Below are 20,558 nucleotides of genomic sequence, written 5' to 3'. Positions count from 1 at the left end.
GAAATGCAGAAAGTGGTGGTTTAGTTAGGGCGTCAGTCCCCTGCAGAGAAGTACAAACATTCCAGGTTCGGCTAGAGGGAAGATTCATAGACCTCAGTGACTTGTAGTTTGTGTTAAGACATGGTTTTCACAGCAGGTGAAATTGTGACTCCAACACACATGTAAAATGAACATGTGTTCAAGATTCTACATAACTGTTAATTAAATGAGGGAACAAAGCAGACTATTATAACCAGTTCACAGCGTACTCTAAAGGACTCATGCATGTGTGTAGCCAGACAGTGAATGAGAGTTTGAAAGGGGGCGGATCCAGCTTCATGGGCAGTGGGATGTGAGGAAGTCAATCAAACCTGTGTGAATGGGACATAATTTGCATCTTTATGGATGAGAATTATTTTGCATTGTTATCAGTTATCTACCATTTATGGAACTGTAGAATGAATACCTTCAACAGAATCAGAAGCAGGTAATGCTGGGAAGGATTAGGCCAGAGAATCCATAGCTTTCCAATGAAGCACAGATTTTTCTCTAAAATTCAGTGTGTGTGTGTGTGTGTGTGTGTGTGTATGTGTGTGTGTGTGTGTGTGTGTTTGTGTGTGTGTGTATACTAGAGGAGAAACATATTAAAATGCAGGGAAAGTGTCCTTTTTATACTTGATAATAATTTGGTAATGGCATTTTCTATGCTACAAATATTATTTTGCAACATCATTTTTTAATGATGGCCATTTCCAGTTTACAGACATGCCATAATTAATTGAAGATATCCATCCTCTGGAACATTTAGAGAATTTCCAGTTATTACTCCACAGAACCCTCTTCCCACATATTTCCATATTATTTTCTCAGGGAGGATTTCCTGGAAAGAGTATTTTTGGGTAGAAGTGTGCACAAAATTCTCTGGAAAGGTTGTGCTCAGTAAAGGGTCACCACGGCTAAGTGATTGCCTGTGGATATTTCCTAAGTATTTTTAATCCTCTGTGTACATATTTTATTTTAAGATTAATTATACAATTTTTTTTTGCTAGTGTCTTTCTTTGCAGTGAATTTAAAATGCACCTTGCTATCCACAGGGTGTTCTTCTCCAAATTAGCATTTCTTCTCTTACAAATGAAAGGTACATAGGATGATAGGCATGAGCATGCTGTTCACTCATTAGAAGATTTTCCTTTTTCCTTTATAAAGTACATGATTCTGACCCAACTCATTGTTTTGGAAAGTCGGTTTGGCAGCAGCCTACCAGTTAGGGCTCAGAGATGTCAGAGAGCTCCCACTCGTTCTCTTCACGTACCTGCCTCTCACATCCTGCCACGGCAGGATCCTTCAGAGGCCTTCAACATCTTGGGCTCTTATGCCATAGATGCAGAATTTTGCAGTCAATGGCAGACAGAATGGGGAGGAAATTCGTGCTGGGCTCACTCCTATTTCCCGTCTCTCTTTGGTGAAGACCTGCCTTGACCTCAGGATGTTATCAACCAGCACTGCTTTCTGGGGCTATTGGGGAGTCCTTGGACTATGGCATTTCATAGCCCCAAAGGGAAAAGAGGGCAGCATGAGTCCTGGAGGGCAGCAGGAGCCAGAGGGGAGGAACAGGTGCTCATGGAGCAGGACTGGAAGCTCTAGGTGGTGGGCAAGGAGTCAGTCTATTGGCCTGGACTCTAGTTTGCTGCCCCTGTGTGTAAGGAAACCCAGCAGACTAATAGTTAGAAAGGCACAAGAAGCCAAGAAGAGCAGAGACATGGCGTGAGATACTTCTAATGTTGTTAATAATCCTTGGGCTTTTACATTTCTGTCAAGGATATTGAATATGTTTTTACTTAAGGGGAAAATGCTTCTTACAAATTCCTAGTAGACCTTGGAGTCCTGGTTCAAGGTCTAAGACCCCAATTTCAGAATCTCCCTGAAAAACAATTACTGTAGGTGAACACTTGGTGCCAGCCATCTTAAAATCACAAATGCAAATGCCACACTGAAATAGATTAGCTATAAAGTAGTCGTCCAGATGAAAGAGCATATGGCCACAACGAGATGTCTCTCTTTAGATTACGATAAGCATGAAAATAAACTTCTCACAGATGGCTCGACCCTCAGGATGAGTTTTTGCAACCCTGGGATTTTAACTTTTCTGGAAAAATCCTGGAGTAATGGTTAAGAGCTTATTTTTCAGAATCAAGCAAACCCAAATGGGAGTCCTGGCTTGCTTGTTTCAGTGAGCTTGTGAACCCTCAGTAAGATGTTTAACCTTACTATTGCTAAAACTTTCTCATCTGTAAAATAGAGACAGGACTAGCACCTGCCTCATAGGATTATTGGGAGGATTCATTGAAACGCACACACAGGGCTCAGCATTCTGCAGCATAGAGAAAACATTCAGCCGGTGCCAATCACTGGTACTAACATGTTGATTTGCTTTGGAGAGCTGAAGAACATGAGTCTGGAATATGAGAAAGATGCTAAGTCAGCATTCTGTGGCTGAGGATGAATTTTTAGAGCTTGGGGAGAATGCTTGGAGGTGAGAAAGTTCACGTGAAGACAGAAAGGAATGCTGTGAATTGGAAGACAGTTGTACCTACCTTTCCCCCAGTGTGTGCTCTGATTTCATAGCATGAGTTGTGTCCCATGACTAGATCTGGGATACCCAGGTCTCCATGAGAACATGCTCTTCAGAGGCCACCCCATTAATGGTAGCACAGTGATTCCCCTGTTGTCCACAAGGAGACTCAACATTTGGTGGCAGGGTGTGGGAAAGCCTCAGGTCAACACTTAAATACAGTTTTATTGAAGTAAAATTTTGGCTTGTGAGGAGATGTGGAATATATGGGGTTCTCACATGATGTGTGTTTGCTCCTGGTCCCCCCCAGGACATAACTTGTCAAGCAGATTTTTATGTTTAAAATGCACAGAGTTGAGAAATTCTTCCACAGACCCGCAGTTAGAAACCATGGCCCACTGGTTAATTTTGTAAATACAGTTTTATTGCACTCGTTCATTTACATATGTCCTGTGGCCACTTTCATGCTGTGTCCCAGGAGTTCGGTGGCTGCAGTGAAGACCTCAGTGCTCTTGAAGACAGAAGTATTTCCTACCTGGCCCTTCATATAGTTTGCTGACATTTGGCATAGACCCTAGTAAAGACCAAAGGTCAATCTTCACCCAGATTTTCCTCTTTTCTCCTGCTCACATGGAGACAGTATACTGTTTTCTTTTAGCAGAATTTTGTGACTCAAATTTGCTTTCTATTTATCTTTGTAACTGTGCATCCTGCAAAAATATAACTGGACTGTTTGTGTCATTGTGATGGACTGCTAATAATATTACAAATGCTTAGGCATACTCTTCATTGTTTCAGCTGCTCCTTGGCAGTAGAAATCTTGGTGAACCTGCCAGAATATTCTTTGGTAGGAAAAAAAGAAACCAATGATAATGTTAGATATTTTAAACCAGACTAAGCAATCATTAATGGATATTGAGGTTTTTTTTTTTTTTTCCTTTTTAAAAACCATTCTGGAGATTAAAGCAAGTATGCTTTAATCAAGCAGGTTTTTATATTCATCAAAGGTCACAGAGATAGAGTCTGGCGAAGTTGCTGAGGCTGGCCTCATGCTTGCAATCTTCCTGCCTCAGCCTCCTGACTCACTGGGATTACAGGCCTGTGTCACCATCCCCAGCAAGAATATCAAACTTTAGAGACAGGAACAGAAAACGGAAGCAAAGCAAATTATATTTGGATTAGTGAGAATTTAAGGCTGAAAATTAAATATAATAATTTACTATCCCTAACAGCAAAATCCACACTGAAAGAGATTTTCATGTACCACTAACTCTGCTGCTTGCCCACGCAGGGTGTTGGAACTGGGCGGCATGCTTCTCTGTGTGAGCTTTGGCAGTGGCTTGTGTAGACTAACTTGTCCTAATCAAGACTTTGAAGATATTCACAGAGCCTCATGTTCCCCAAGTGTGAAGCCTCAGATCTGAATGCACATATCTAAAGCTGTGGCTCTGATTTTGCTCCCCAGAAGGAGCTATTTGGCAATGTCTGGAAACAATTTTGGTTGTTTAATGGGGTCAGAGATGGTGTTACTATGGCATTTAGCCGAGAGGCTGCCAAATACCTTACATAGCATGGGACAGCCCTCTACTACATAAAGTTTCTCTGGTCCCAAATTTCAATATCTGAGATATCTCTACATGAAAATTTTTCTGCCATTGAGTTCTCCAATGGTGTATTATGGCCAGTTCATAATAGGAAAGGTAAAAGGTTCTTATAAGTGAAAACATCTGTTCGTTAAAAAGTCAGTTGAAAACGTTAACTAAATACTAATATGGATGTTAAGTAGATTTGTTAAATAGGAAGAAGAAAGTTAAAATGAATTTATTGAAAAATCTATTTTGAACTGTTAAATCAAATGGGATGGGATTGTTTCCAAATTGTCATCCTTTGAAACAAAGTCTGTTCATCCAGCTAGTCTGTGCATGTTTCCATGATTGGTGAGTCCTCTAAGCAATACCAAAGTATTTAGGATTCGGCTGGGAGGTGGCATTCCCAGGGTTCCTAGGCCAGAGTGTGGCAGCAGTCAAAAATGTGACTTTAGCACAAAAGACTGCATTCGCCTTAAGTGCCTGTCTCTCAAACTCGAGATGGCACCTCACACTGCTCTATTTCAAACACCTCCATGTGCCCCTTGTTGGAACCCTTGTGGGAAATCCTGGTCTCAGCAGGCCTCATCTTGAAACACTTGCTGGAGAATTCCTTGTCACCAGTTGAGAGAGAGAAATAGAGAGAGAGACAGCATTGTCTGAAGGTACTTTATGAATATTTATGGTGCTGGCTTGTAAATTAAAAATAAAATGCTTAGAGAACGTGTTGAAGACAAATTTGTCTGGCCTTACCCCAAGTTGAGCTTCTGAGTTGGTAGATCTTGGCTCAGCACTGGAGAGCTGCAGAGTTATCAGTTATCTTGAGTGACACTGGGCCACTAGTATGTGATGGCTGACAGCACCAAGGAGGAATCTTGATGGCAGAAGCCACTCTCGGCCCCTCTGCAGACTCCTTCACTGCCGTGTGCTTGTGTGTTGTAGTTTGACAACCTGAGCCACCTTTTCATAAACCAAACATGAGTGTTCCTTATCATCGTCCTGCCAATAAACTGACATGTTCTAATTCCTTCCACGGTGATTTTCTAGCCAGGCTGGATGTGAATGGATGTGATGATATTTTTGTTCTTATTTGACTGTAACATTGCACTTTTGTCCCTGCTGCTTAATAAAACAAAAGAAAAACAAAATGTGAGAAGCAGAAGTTCCCCCAACTTAAAGCAGATGGATCAAAGGTAGACGTGCTGAAGTTGAGGAATCTTCAGTCTGCATTGACGCAGCCTTTGGAAAGAAGCCAGGCAAATCCTGATCCAACTGAGGAGAAAATGAACAATTTTTTTTTTTTTTAAAGTCAGAAATGTTCTCATTAAAAATTTGGCTTGAATATTGAGACATAATTAGGAAATTGAAAATAACTTTCTTAGAGAAAATATTTCTTTGATGGTGGGCATATTTTTGCATACCTTTAGAATGTTTGGTTTCTGAATCTATTCTCAGGGGCAGATTCAAAAGAGGTCGCCAATCATGGAATGATAGTGAGAAGGTCATTTCCCATACCCTTTATTTGAACAAGCAGGGTGACAGTCAGTCCTGTTTAATTCTATCCTCTGGTAGTGGCACACCATCCAGAGAGCCATTGTCTCATGTTCCTCAGAGGTAAGTGGGTTCGATTAGATTCTTTGCTAAGTCTGGCACTGGGGATGCAGATGTTTATGGCTGGGTCTCCTCCCCAATGAGGGTTTTCTTCTTGAACTCTTACCAATGGCTCTCATAACTTGCCTTCTTCAAGTTACTTAGTCTGGTGGTTAATTAGACTGTGATCTGATGATAAAACAAATAGGACCCTAGAAGAGTATGGAGGATGGTTAATAGATTAGGCTAAAGTACAGTTAAATATCTCTGCATCTTTTCACTTTAAAAGTTTCATTCAACATTTTACTCTGAGATAATTGTAGATTACATTTAGTGATAAGAAATACTACACAACGATCTGGTACCCTTGACCCATTTTCTCTGGTAGTAACGTCTTCCATAAATAACAGTACAATACCACAAACAGGATTGATGTTGATACACTAAAGATATATAAGTTCCTCACCATGACGGTCCCACAGGTTGACCCTTCAGAGCCATACCTACTTCTCTTCATAGGCCTCATCCATGGTCTTCAACAACCATGGATCTGTCTCCCATGTCTATAATTTTGTAAGGATGTGGATAGGCCTTGGAGTGTAGCCTAGCAGGCACAAGGCCTTGGGTTCCATCTCAGCATTGCAAAAACTGTAATCTACTGGGTTTACTTTTTGTCTTCCCCCCTCAGTGCAGGTCTCTGGAGAACCATTCCAGTTGTTTCATCTGTCAGTCGCTCATATATTTCATTGATAAGCAGCATTTCAAGGTATGGCTCTACCATTGAACCATTCACCTGTTGAAGGGCATATGGGCTGTTACTGGGTTTTGTTATAAACAAGACTGCTGTGGACGCTCATATGCAGATGTTTTGAAAGGCTACAATTGGGATTTCTGTGTTTTCAGTTCCTGAGCGCAGCTGCTGGTCATCTGTGGCTTGTGTGGTTCTTTTCAAGAAAATACCACTTGTTTTTCAGAGAAGTAGCACCATTTTACGTTCCCACCAACAGTGTATGGGCGATCCATTTTCTCCACATCCTTCTCAGTATTTGGTGGCAGTACCATTGTTGTCATCATTTCAGCCAATCTGACAATTATACAGTGACACCTCATGGAGTTTCAGTTTATGCTTCCCTATTGGTGGTGACATTGGACATCTTGCATGTGCTTTGGGATTCTTTGTATCCTCTTTGATGAAATGTCTTTTCATGGCTTTTGATCATTTGGACTTAACCTGTTTTAATTTTTTAATGTTGAGACTTGAGAGTTATTTATCTACTCCATAAATAATGTGACCTCCTGGGTCACATCTGGCTTGCAAATATTTTCTCCCAGTCTCTGGCTTTGTGTTTTCATCCTTGTAAAGGGGTCTTCCATATACGAGTTTTTAATTTTCATGAGCTCCATTTTAGCAAGTCTTCTTTGGGAATGGTTCTGATATTGAGTTGAAGTATTCTTCTTCCAGCATTTCTTTTACCTAAAAATGTCTGTACTTTTATTTTATATTTAAGTCCGTTTTCAGTTACTTTTTGCATAAGGAGCCTTTGAGTGTTCCAGTCAAAGTGGGTTTGTCTGGCCCTCACTTCTCCTGTGGGTGTGCACGGGCTCTTGCACCATTTGGTGAAAGGTTATTCTTCCTCACTCAGCTGCTTTTCCACCTTAGTCTATGCTTTAATATCCCTTGGTGGATTCAGTAGCTCTGCAGGATGAAAGCTAATAGAATTGACGTTAATTACACTCTTACCTCTGGGTATTTAAGAAATAACAGAAGTCTCTTCTATTTAATTACAGCATTAACTTTTATTAAACCAAACAAAAACTAACAAACAAAACCCCAAATCTATTCTCATGACCCAGAGAAAACATTGTGAACATTGGTGTATGCTTTGTCTTTTTTCATACATTTGAGTATAGTGGAGATCATGGCATAAATTAAGTTTTATATTCTGCTTTCCCCATGGCATATTATGAACTCTCTCATGTCATTAGAAATTCCTTCTGGAACTTATTTCAGGTGAGCTGCCTATGTTATTCTGTTGCTGGATAACATACACGTTTGTCTCGAGGGGGCAAAATTGCGACGTTTGTAGTCAAGGGGGAGAAATAAAGAATGTCCATGTGCTTCTGCCCTTTTCAATGCTTTATTCACTCAAATCACTCAATACAATTTCACTCTATAGGTTCTTATTCAGGAAAACAACAATCCTTAATGCTAGGCACTGCAATAGACATAATCAGTTCACAGCAAACAATTCTAGATTAATTAATTCTAAACACTGCAAACACACTTAATCATGACAGGCTAATGACAGGCTTTCCCTCTGGATGCTAAGTTCAAAAGTCTTAAGCCTTAGGCCTATGTCCAGCAGATGCACATTCACTCAGACTGCTGTGATCAGGTCCGGAGCCAAGGCAGGCTTCTCCTGGTGTGGGGTAGACAACCGGTTGAGGAGAGGGTCATATGGAGAATTTGCGGCTCTCACCAAGCTCCAGACGAGGCGGTAGAGTTTGAGAGCAGTGAGGATCATGCAGAGGATCAGGAAAATGATGACAAGTGATGGGAATGTCAGTCCAGGTCCACATCAGGCTCTCCAGCTCGAGTGCATCCTTGTTTCGTCTGGTTGAATCCCTGTTCATTAGCTCTATTATTTATACTAAATTTGGGGGCTTTTAACCCCCCTTTCAGTCCTTATCAGCTACCACTGGCTTTCTCCATGACATCATTTACCCTGGGGTCAGAAACATCTGGTCTGGTGGTCTCCACCTTGAACTTCTCACCTTTCCCTCTTATCAGCCAAGGACAGCCTGCCAGAGGCTTCACTCTCTCAGGGTGGGGGGAAAGGACTTGTTCATGTCTGAGGCCATACTGGAGGGCTCTGTTAGGTGTGCCTGGTGAGACTGCAGTTTTCAAGCCTAAGGTTACCCTCACATTATTGTACATGTAGTATAATTTACTGAATACATATTATATAAACTCTCTGCATTATTATGGCTTTTTTATGATGACTATGTTATCTTATAGATATAAAATATATATCATATATATCATGTATTGCATATCATAATATATTCTGCTATTTACTGTATTTCTGTGTACCATATTTACTGTATATAATAACTACCTATGTTACCCTATGGATGAATAACATACATTCTATTGTATATTACAGAAGTATTATGATTTACTTTGTGACTCCTTATTGTTGAAGATTGAGTAGTTTCTATTTCTCATCATTATAAACAACTGCTAACATTTTAGCGTCTGTTTAGTGGTATCAGGCACATTGCTAAGCCTCAGGATTCAGAATCAAACTTCAGAGAAGAGTGGATCCACTTTCTTTTTACCTTACCAAATAAGATAATTAGTGGGACAGAAGAGTAAAATGGAAAATATTAAGCCTTGCAGACAAATACTAACAAAGAAGAACTCTCCCCACCGCCCCAGCAAGACTTGTAAATAGTATTTTAAATTTACTTGATTCTGGTTTGAATGACCAAATGTTTAACATAGATTTTGTTCTGTTTCATTTTAGAGGTCCTTATACATTATAGTACATGTAGCTTATTTATGGGTAGAAATTACAAAACCACACGTGTTGCTTTGAAGATAGTCAAAGATTGTCATGATGACTGAACAATTGTCACGCACCTGCACTAGAATATGGAATTTCTCTTTTCTGCACTTTGTATCTTTGCCTAGGATAAATCCCCTTCCGTATTTATTTATTTATTTAATACTGGGGATTGAACCCAGGGTGTTCATCCACTGAGCCACATCCCCAGCCCTGTATTTAAAATCTTGAGACAAGTTCTCCTAAGTAGCCCACGTTGGCCTTGAACTTGGAATCCTCCTGCCTCAGTCTCTGAAGTTGTTGGTGTTATAGTGCATACCACCTCTGGTCTAAATCTTATTCATTTAAGGTCTTTGTCAAATAGCCTTTAAAAATCTGAGCTGCAGCCTTAGTTTGTAGCCCTTCAGCATTGACCAAATTTCCTAAGCATGAATCTGGTTGGTGTTGATTATCCAATTGTTTGCTGGCCCAGAAACTTGCCTTCAAATGATTTTCTTTTGATTTCAGTAACTGTTTTCAGTAATAGTTTTTCCATTGCGGAAATAATATAGGTTTTTAAATGTTTATTTTCCCAAAGCAACCTCAAATTTCTGGCTTGTGGATATGTTACAGGTGAAAACATTAAAAAAAAAAAAGAAAGAAAGAAAGAAAGGAAGTGCAAATGATAGTAGCAGCTAAGTCATTGGACATGCCCAGCTCAGTCTTTGTCTTTCCTTCCAGATTTATCAACGATGCTGGTTAGTGTTCAAGAAAGCTTCAAGCAAGGGTCCAAAAAGACTGGAGAAGTTTTCCGATGAACGTGCTGCATATTTTAGGTGTTATCATAAGGTAAGACTTGTTGCTGCAGCTTCAGAGAAATCTGTTTTCAAGGAGGTAACTTGAATTGATTTGAGTCTGAAAACTCATCTAAGTTATTTAACGAAGATCCTAATAGTGATTTTTTGTTGTTGTTGTTTTTGTGGTGCTGGGAATTGAACCCAAGGTCTTGTACAGCAAGGCAAGCACTCTACCAACTGAGCAATGTCCCCAGCCCTCTACTAGTACTTTTGACATGGACAAACCATTCCTACAATAACGATTATTTGCTAATTGTTTAAAATAATTGACTCATGTAAAGTGGCTCTTGTGGTCTTCTACTCTGTGTTGTTGTTTTCTTTCTATGACCACGTTGCTATGTGATTTTTCTGCTTAAGTAGACCCTCCTCCGAAGAGCAAGCTCCCCAAGGGAGTGGATCTCCTGTGTCTCACCCAGTGCCTGATGCAGAAGAGATACTTGTTCACTTGGGGAGGGCTGGGAAGGAGCAATGACAGATGATGGGGAAGAGGACCCCCATTAGTATATTTCTCCAAGTCTCACAACTAAAGTTAATTCAGATTTGTAGTTTTCTTAGTGAAACTTTATCACTAATAGTACTAACTAAAACGTATTATTGAGGAACAGAGTGCTAAGGCAAATATGAGATTTACTTACTGTTCAGATTCACAAATTCGGCAAGTCTTCCCTGCTACGTGGCAGTATTTCTCAGGCCCTTGTTAACACGTGGCCTGTGTATTTCCTCTTTCATGAAAATGTGTAGAGTGTCTGGTTAATGCTCTCCCCGGCACTGGTTATTCCCATATTGAGAAAATACTACTCCTTTCTATGGAGGACCTGTAGTTATTTTTATGATAAAATGTTTTGATTTTGGATTCCCACTTTGAAGACTCTTTCATCTTCATTTGGTGAAAATTCACTGGGGAAGGATTTTTTGCCATTTAAAATTTTATGTGAAGCCAGTAGATCTCTTTAACTCAGGCCTTGGCTGGGTGGGGAAGTGAACAGGCTTCCCGTTTGCTCAAATTCTTTAGAAGTAATGACTACACAGCATCGGATAAAAGGCGTGTGCTGACACCTCTGTTTATGCAACGTGAAAAGCAATAGCTGTATATCCCGGCCACCCTTCATGCTGGGGCTGGAACTCAGGGCCTCATGCATCCCAGGCAGATGCTCTACCATGGAGCTACACTCGTTGCCCTCTACTGCTTCTCAAATTAGAGAAATAAAGAGTTTGCTATGCTTTATGAGCTCATCTGCACATTCATGAGAAAAGAAAGGACCTAAGTTATGAGTCCAGATTTCCTCTACCATTTATCTTCCATATGCTGGCTATTTTCACTCGGGAAGGAGTTGCTGAACTGCACATCTATTACTGAGGAGCAGTGATCCACGAAGCCAGTGAACCTTCACAAGCAGTCTTGAGTCAAGCTGTTCGTTTCTGTCACACTGGAGATTACTGGGATCTAGTCATTTGGAGCCAGATATGTTACATGCCACTTATCTCATAGGTACCCAGTATCCTACCTAATAACAAGGTAGAAGGGTGCTGTGGGAATGCCTTGTTGCAGTTTTTCTTGAGAGCCATGCCCTCGGGTGGAACTCCAAGTGCCCAAGCAGGTATCTGTTCATTTTTTGGAAAAAGATGGAGATTAGGTAGCCAGAAGTTATAGTTAGGCTCCAGCTCTTCTCTTGAGAACCTCAGCCAGTATCTAACTTTACATTCAGCATCCTGCCCTTGTACTCTCTGATTGTAGTGCATGGCCATGATGTCCTTATGTCCCTTTGGAGTGATTTTGATATCACTCAAACATAACCCATTCTTTCCAGTCCCCACGGTACTACCTTTCTGAGTATAGAAACCCAGCTAGACAGACTGTGTTCTCTGGACAGACCTAGGCATACCTAAGAGAAGTGAGGACGGCTGTTTGGAATCCTCCAATCTAGTCCATCAGTACCTGGTGCGGGCTTGGTGTTCAGAACCCGTGGAGACTGAACACTCCAACAACCTCTGCTGTCACCACTGGGCTGCTCATTCCTGGCCTGCCAGGTGCTACATCCCATCAGGACACTGTCCACCTCAAATCCCTGAGCCAGGTCCTTTCAGGGCCTTTAGGATCATGGTATTTGGCTCCTGTTGTCAGTTTAACCTCATCCCTCACTTTCTGCAGTCCCATTTGACTGCTCCAGGTACCTGGGATGCCTGCTTTCCTTCCCCACTCCTCTTCCAATCTCTGCTCTTTGTTCTCCTTGGCACTTTTTGTTGTAGTCACACATAGATGTTACCTGTCCACATGAAATAAGGTCCACAAGGACGGAGATTTTCTTGTGTGTGTGTGTGTGTGTGTGAATGTTGGGGGGTGGGGCATCAGTATCAATTACTAGTATCTAACACCTAGTAGACACTTTTTAAAGTACTGGCTAAAATGAAACAATGAATACTATCAATAAAGGAAACGGAATACATATAAATGTTGGTATGCATGTATTTATTTAGTTCACCAGAGGAAATCTGTAGTGGAGGCATCTGAAAATAGGAAAAGGAATTCTGCTTTGGAGGAGATACGATGCATTAATGAATGAGAGTAGAAGAAGCCAGGGCTGGGAAGAGTCAGGAGGACAGGTTCAATGGAAAAACCCAAGTGGATTGAAAAAATCTCCCTTGAATGTGTGAGGTGTGACAGGAGGTTGGAGACAAACTCATTCAGATTTCTACCTGCCGGCTTTGGAATTTAGTATGCAGATCTTTGGAGAACTCAGTAAGCTACACTCTCTTTCATCTGTCATGATCATTAACCAAAGTTCAAAGCATTAGGAAGGAGAGGAATTATCTACATTAAGCCTTGGAGCCCTTGATGAGTTGCTGTAGTGGATTCACCCTCCTGTGCTCTTTCCGATCTGATGCATTTAGTATTAATCTCTTGAGGGCATATAAAAAGCCGAAGTAATTCTGAGATATGCATTTTTTATCTAAATACTGTGTAATTTATGAATCTTGATCATAAAATACCAAGGTTATAAATAGCACACCGTGACCAGACTTCAGACTGTGTTCTAATATAAACAAAGCAATTTCCAAAACAAATGAGGAAATATACATCATGCTCTCGATCTATATAGAGGTGGCTTGGCCTGTGTGAACAAGTCCCTCTTGTGGGAAATATGTAGTATTCGTGAAAGCCCATTTCATTGTTAAAGATATTATTTTTTTTTAAAAAATGCCAATTTTGTGTGACTGATTCTTTTAAGAAGTTTTAACATAAAAAATTGTGGATTTTTAAAACAGTGCATTCTGTACTGAGAAGGTAGCTGAGGGCACTCCCATGCAAAATTGGGAGATAAATATATGAATAATGCACACAGGGAACAATTCACTTTGCATTTCTTTACCTCCTGCATGGTGTGACACCCTGAGCTGTCACAGATGGCTCTGAATTTGATTAACTGTAATTGCAACAACATTACAACTCCAGCAACTGTAAAAATAGTCCCTGACCTTCTTGTTAAACTCTAACTCCCTGTTTTCATTCAGGAAACAAGCTGCTCACACTAGCCAGGAGGTCGGGAGTTTCCTTGCACAGTTTTACTTTTTTGGGCATGAGTAACAATTGGGACACAAGTGGAAGGAAGACCATCTGCTTTCCAAACTGAGGCAAATGGTGTGGCAGGAGTTGTGACAGCCTAGGATTTGGGATACCTGGGTACTGGTCTCTGTACATCTCTGTCAAGTTCCTTCTCTCTGTGTAAAGCTGATCCCCAAGGCACGTCCCACATTTGCTTCTCCATTGTCACACAGTACTGAGCCAGGGTGACCCAACTTATGGTGGACAAGACAATTCCAAGTCCTGTACTACAAGTGTTTTCCCAAAAGTGTGCCAGAGTGTGGGTGACAGAGACTGCAGTGTTTAGCAAGCTTTTTGGTCACAGAAATTTGGACGGCAACATTTACACCCCTCATCTTTGAGATCTGTAATCCACTGTAGCTCTCATGGGCACTGAAAAGTTCCATGAAAATCCGAGTAACTTTGAGTCAGCACTTCCCAAACTGATTGGGCCATGGATTTTCTTTTTAATCACTTGTTCTAGGGAACGGATGACTTGCATGCCAAGGAGAGCAGTCTGGAATATGCTGCTCTCGTGCCTGACCTCTTTTATGAACTATCAACTTGGTCCATTGTTTGAAGAGTGAACAACTAGGGATGACTGTTCCTACTTCATCAAACATTCCCTTCTGATGTGGCTGCCTGCAATATGTCTTTTCAGATATCTTCAAATACTTCGCAGCATTTTCTTTCAATGCCCAAATACCTACTGTAGAGTCATCGCTTGCTTGTACAAGAATTGACTCAGTAGATCATGTTCTGGAAGTTTCCTTTACTTATGGAAGAGGATGTGACTCCACACCTTCATAAATGAAATTATAGCTTTACATGAATGCTTTTCCCAAAGAGTAAATGCTCCCATGCTCCCATTTCTAAGGTACTAGTACAGGAGGTTAACTATGATATTAAAAAACCCTCCATTTTTATGACCTGAGTACTTTTACTAGTCAGGGAGGTACAAGTGCGTACCACAGTGCCAAAGCCTCCTGAAACATGTGCATAACTGAGATAACTCTGCTTCCTAACTGAGCCAGATTTCTCCCAGGGTTCCCTGTCTCATTGCATAGCAATCCTGTCATTCAAGATGGAAGCTAAGGAGTGGCCTGTGATTCACCCTCTTGTCCGTCCCCCCCAGATTCCCTCCGCCTACAGGTCTGCAGGCACTCTTCTCCTGCTGTGGGTACCTTTCCTTTCCTGGTCCATGTGGCAACATTGATCAATCCCTCAAAATCTCCACTTTGTCTTCACCTCCCCTGGATCCTCCTTGACCCAACCTGAGTCAGTTCATCTGCCAGGACCATTTTGCATAAATGTCCCAGTCACACTGAAAGAAATGACTTATATTTATAGTGATGGCAGATTTTGCCCGGCCCGTTCTGATGTCTTCATTACACTGTTCCTCCTGAGGACTGTGTATCTGATTCTTCAATGGACTCAAGACTACTCAAAGTAAAGACTGTGGCGCTGCAAGGTGTGTTCTGTGAAACTTAAGTCCTGGCCTAGGGGAATAAGCAGGGAAGAAAGACACCAGTCCTTGTTCACCTCTTTCTCTTCCTTGTTGATTGGAAAATGGCGGCAGCCATCTTGGTCGACGACAGAGGAAAGTCCACGGATTGAGGATAGCACAGCAGCACGTCACGGGAAAAGAACCCCAGAGCTGGGCATTCCGGCTGGCATGAGAATAAAGAAGCCTGTGGAAATGACATGTCGGGCTCTCTGCCATCTGGCTTGAGCATGGTTTTTGTCTTGTGGAGACCACCATTTAAGAATGGAGACAGCCCCCTGGTATTTGTATAGATGATTAAACTTTAAAAATCTCTACAAGAATGCACAAGTCTAAAACAGTCAAATGGGATTGAAGAGCTTGTAATGCAAGGTGTGTGCTAATTTTATCCCTCCGCTCCTGTTGTGGGTTGAACTGTCACAATCCCCAAATGACATAGTCAGGTCTCAACTCCCAGGACCTCTGGATGTGACTTTGTGGTTAAGAGGGCCTTTGCAGATGTTCTCAAGTTAAAACCACTTTGTAGGGATAGAGTGGGCCCCGATCCAGTTTCTGGTGTCCTTCTAAGAAGACACATGACATAGAACAATGACACTGGAGAGAGGCAGAGATGGGGTGATGTGTGTATGAGCCCAAGGTGCCACCAGAAGTCAGGACAGAGAGGCATGGAACCGTCTCCTCAGAACCTCCAGGAGGAACCAGCCCTGCCCACACCTGATTCTGGACTCTGGTTTGCACAGCTGTGAGAGAATAAATGCCTGTTGTTCAAGATGCCCGGTGTCGTGGTGTGGGTCCCCCACAAGCTCCTGAGTCGAAGCTTTGGTTTGCAGTGTGCAGAGGAGGGGCCTTCAGGAAGGGACTGGAACCTGAGGGCTGGGACCTCATTGGCAGGTTAATCCATTGAGATTGACAACTTGATGGCATTACTGCAGGGTCACTGGAGGCGTGGCCTAGAGGGCATATCTCACCCCCATTCCCTGATGGCTGCCCTGAGGCAGTAGCTTTCTTTGCCATGCTTGTTCTCCCTGATGGCCCACCTCACCCCAGGCCCAGAGGCAGTAGAGCCAGTGAGCCCACCATGGACTGAAACCTCTGAAACTGAGCCCAAATAATTCTTTCCTCCTTTAAATTGTTTTCCTTGAGTATTTTATCACAGTGACAAAAATCTCTCAGGTCATGGTTTCTTGTTACAGCGGCCCTAGGGAACTGATACACCTCCACTAATTCTATTCCATTGTCTTCACTCCTTGGGTTCCATTTCCTGGTGGTGGCTGCTTCTGTAACTCTGCGTTATTTCAGGCTTTGGGCCAGAAAACCTCCTGCTTCAGCCTCCCAAGTTTCTGTGATTACAGTGTACACCACCATGCCTGGCCAGGCCAGAAAGTTTACATTTTGATGATGTCCTATTGGTAACTTTTACCTTTATGAATCATGCTTTTGAGATCAAGAACTCTTTTTTAAACTTTACATCCTGAATATTTATTTACTTCATACCTATTTCTAAAAATTGGATAGATTTAAAATTTACATTTGAGTCCATGATGGATTTTGAGTTTCATTTTTCTGTAAGGTGTAAGATTAAGTTGGATTTCATTCTTATTTGCCTATGATTGACCAATTATTTTGGTACAACATTTTGAAAAGATACTTTTTCTTCATGGAATTACTTACTTACTTCTGTCAAAAATCCTTTAATCATGTTTGTACAAATCTATTTGTGAAATCTTTTTCCTTTTCCATTGGTCACTCTATCTATCTCCCTTCCAGTATCAAAGTCTTTTGATTATTGTAGCTCTGTTGTAGCTCTTGATACTGGGTAGAGCAATTCATTCCACTTCATATTCTTATTTTCAAGTTTGTTTTAATTATTCTAGTAACTGTGCCTTTTTTAAAAAAGAGAGAGAGAGAGAATTTTTTAATGTTTATTTTTCAGTTTTCAGTGGACACAACATCTTTATTTTATTTTTATGTGGAGCTGAGGATCGAACCCAGCGCCCTGCGCATGCCATGTGAGCGCATTACCGCTCGAGCCACATCCCTAGCCCCCCTGTGCCTTCTTTTAAATGCTTAAATAAGCTTATCTGTGTCTGCAAAAAAAAATTTTGTTGGGATTTTGGAAAGAATTTTATTAAATTTTTAGATCAAATTTTCAGAAACAAATATTTCTCTGTTGAGTCCATCCATGGACTTGGTATGATTTTCTATTGAGTTGAGAATTCCATAGTTTATCTCATCAGCATCTTGTAATTTTCATCCCTTATCCCTTATACATGTTTTGCTAAGTTTATACCCAATTATTTAATTTAATTTAGGTTAAATTTAAAGTCTTTTTGAATAAAGTATTTAACTTACATAAAACTGTTATTTTGGTTTATAATCTGATAACAATCATTTAGTTTAAATGATTTTTTTCCTTCCCCATAATCATTGGAGAAAGGAAATCATAAGTGATTATTACTTGGCCCTGCATTTTGGAAATAATTTCAGATGTTTGAGGATTTTTCAAAATTTAATTTGTTTAGTTTATCACTGATTTATTAGTTTGCTGAATGACTTATATTCTTAAGAAACATATTCCATATAACAAAATTTTTTAAAAAAACAGACAAAAGCAAACTTTACCTATGAAGCTCATTAGCTATAGATGTTTTTCTCTTAAAGAATTTTTAGTAACCTGTATCTCTAGGAGTCAGACTCTCTGGCTTCATGGGTGAGTGTATATGTATATACATAAACACTTGAATATAATCCAAGTACACATAGAAAATCTCTATAAATGATGTCACAAAGGAATGGATGGGGTTTCTCCTTTTTGTGAAATGGTAATCAAATAAATTTTGGGTCTGGGGAAAATTATAGACTGGTATTAGCCGAGAGTGTCACTGCCCATAAAGTTGTGTTAAGATAAAAATCAACTTTGCTGATTAAAGATTATTTTCTTTGCATATTTCTTCCTCCTTTTTCTCTTTATAGTTTTTTCTTAAATTATATAAACTACACATATTTTTTATAATAAATTTAAACATTTCTGAAATGTGAATAACACAATGAAAAAACAACTCTGATACTGGGTCCTGTCCTTGACTTCACCCAAAAACACTAATAGGTTAATATATACTTTTCTGACATTTTTCTCTTCTACACAATTGGAAACATCTTTTTATACACATGTATATTATATATTCAAAGCAAAAATGGTGCAATTCATTACATATTGTGTCTAAGGAGACCATAAATTTCAGGTTTCCCCAGGATACTGTTGGTCAGCCTGTGGCTCATGTGTAATTTTAGGTGGTAATTTCTTTGGCTTTCAGAGTATTCTGGGAGTATTTTGGAGTATTTCGGAGTACTCTGGGAGAGTTTATATGGTCACACTAATTATTCTAGCTCACTTTACCCCAAGTTTGGTCTCTAATTCTAAGTCAGTAGTTAATGCTACACTTCACACCCAAATTGACAGACAAAAAGATTTCCAGTTGTTTGTTAACAGAAATTCTGTTACAATAAAGACTTGTGAATTTGTCTTAATGCTAAAAACATGTTAATGCTTTGGGATGAAAGTCTTAGAAATGTGATTATCAGGTGATCTCCTACACCTTCAACTTTTTTTGTAACTGCTGCCAGATTGTTTCTAGAAAGATTATTCAGCGTCACATGCCCACAGCTTGTGACAGTGCCCTTCCTACTAGATTTCATTCTTTAAATTTCAGATGTAAACTTTCAGTCGGTGTATTTTCCCCTTAAGACAGACACAAAGAGCAATCGGATCATTTCAGTTATTTCGCATGTACCAATACAGATCGGCTCTGAGGGAGACCGTCCAGGTTTATAATTGAGACAGGCGCTAGTCCAGTCTATTTTAAGGGACCAAGGGCATGTAGGTATTTTTGGAAAGAATGAAGCCATCTAATATAGGGGTTGGGATGTGACTGTCTAGACTGGATTTTTCTTAAGAAATCTTTTAGAAATGTTTGCCTAAACTGCTGTGTTCAAGCATTCTGAGGGGAGACTTGTGAACAAATGCTCTGTACCCACAACTTTGGTTAGAACTGAGCCTGTCTCGCCTTGCTTATCTCTAATTACTGGATCTGGCTCTTTAAACCATTCTTGCTCTTATAGGAAAGATGACATGAAAAAGTTGAAAGTTTTGAGACATTATCTGAAGTCTTGGAATTTTTTTTTAAATGAAAATGTTTATTAGAGTAGTCTGAAATTTCAGACATAATAATTGTGTAATAATAATAATCATCATAACTTAATTGGTTGTTTATTAATACTCTTGAAAACATCGAGGACCTGGATTTGCTTTCATACAATTTTTATTTTTATTTTTATTTTTTTATTTTTTATTTTTTTTAAATTTTTTAATATTTATTTTCCATTTCTCGGCAGACACAACATCGTTGTTTGTATGTGGTGCTGAGGATCGAACCCGGGCCGCACGCATGCCAGGCGAGCGCGCTACCACTTGAGCCACATCCCCAGCCCCAATTTTTATTTTTTGGAGACAACCTTACAAAAGTTAAAGGGGCTCATACCTCTTCACTTTCAGTGGGATAATGGCTTTAATTTTTTTTTTTTTAAGAATAAAGTAATTTGAAGCTTCTGCAGAGCTTAGCAATTTGCATATACAAAGTGAATTGCTCACTTAATTCATTCAGCCCCACAAGGGAAACAATAATTAGAATACAGCTCACAAAGGAAAGGCGGAAAATTGCCTTTTAGGTAGCTGTCCCGTTTTCACTCGGTAAACATAAATAAATCATCATCTGTAAATTACCATCTGCAAAAGAAGGGGGAAAATTGGAAATCAAATTCTTGTTTTCCTAAATGGCTTTTGACTTTGTAGCACACCAGAAACATACTAAATATTTCCACATAATGCCGACTAATTGCATAATTCTGACAGGAATATTCTAGTTCCTCAAGGGAATACACTTTTTAAAATCTGATTGTACTAATCTTTGGTTGAAACCCTAGGAGAAATTTCTGCAGTTTCTCCATCTAGTTACAAAATAATCCATTTGGAAAATTGAATTGTGTAATTTGCAATTGTTTTCCAAGTCGTTAATGTGAAACTACATTGGTAGCACATTAAACTTCTAGGCCACTTTGTTAGTTGGTGGCTGTTAAACATTTATTTCAATGAATACTGTCACTTATGATGAATCAGACATCTGGAGTATGGCTTTAAAACACACAAATTAATTTTCAGTCTAGTTTTAGGGATCCCTAATTGGAAGGCATACTTAAAGATTTAACAGAATATAGGAGAGTAGTGGGTATTTCTTGTCTCTGACAGGAACTTGGTACTTTGTGTATGAGATAGTAAGAAAACCAGA

General features: G+C 40.0%; 1 protein-coding gene across 1 annotated transcript in view; it reads left to right on the top strand.

Annotated features, from left to right (window-relative positions):
* Nucleotides 1-20,558, top strand: part of Dok5 (docking protein 5) — a 146,386-nt gene that overhangs the window by 59,326 nt on the left and 66,502 nt on the right. The window contains exon 2 of the mRNA XM_026391011.2: nucleotides 10,017-10,124. Coding sequence (XP_026246796.1) covers nucleotides 10,017-10,124 — 108 coding nt within the window. The remainder of the gene's footprint in view (nucleotides 1-10,016; nucleotides 10,125-20,558) is intronic.

This window comes from Urocitellus parryii, chromosome 6, assembly GCF_045843805.1.
Source record: "Urocitellus parryii isolate mUroPar1 chromosome 6, mUroPar1.hap1, whole genome shotgun sequence".
NCBI classification, from domain to species: Eukaryota; Metazoa; Chordata; class Mammalia; order Rodentia; family Sciuridae; genus Urocitellus; species Urocitellus parryii.
The sequence above is the reverse complement of the archived record's forward strand: the minus strand, read 5'-3'. Positions and strand labels throughout refer to the sequence as shown.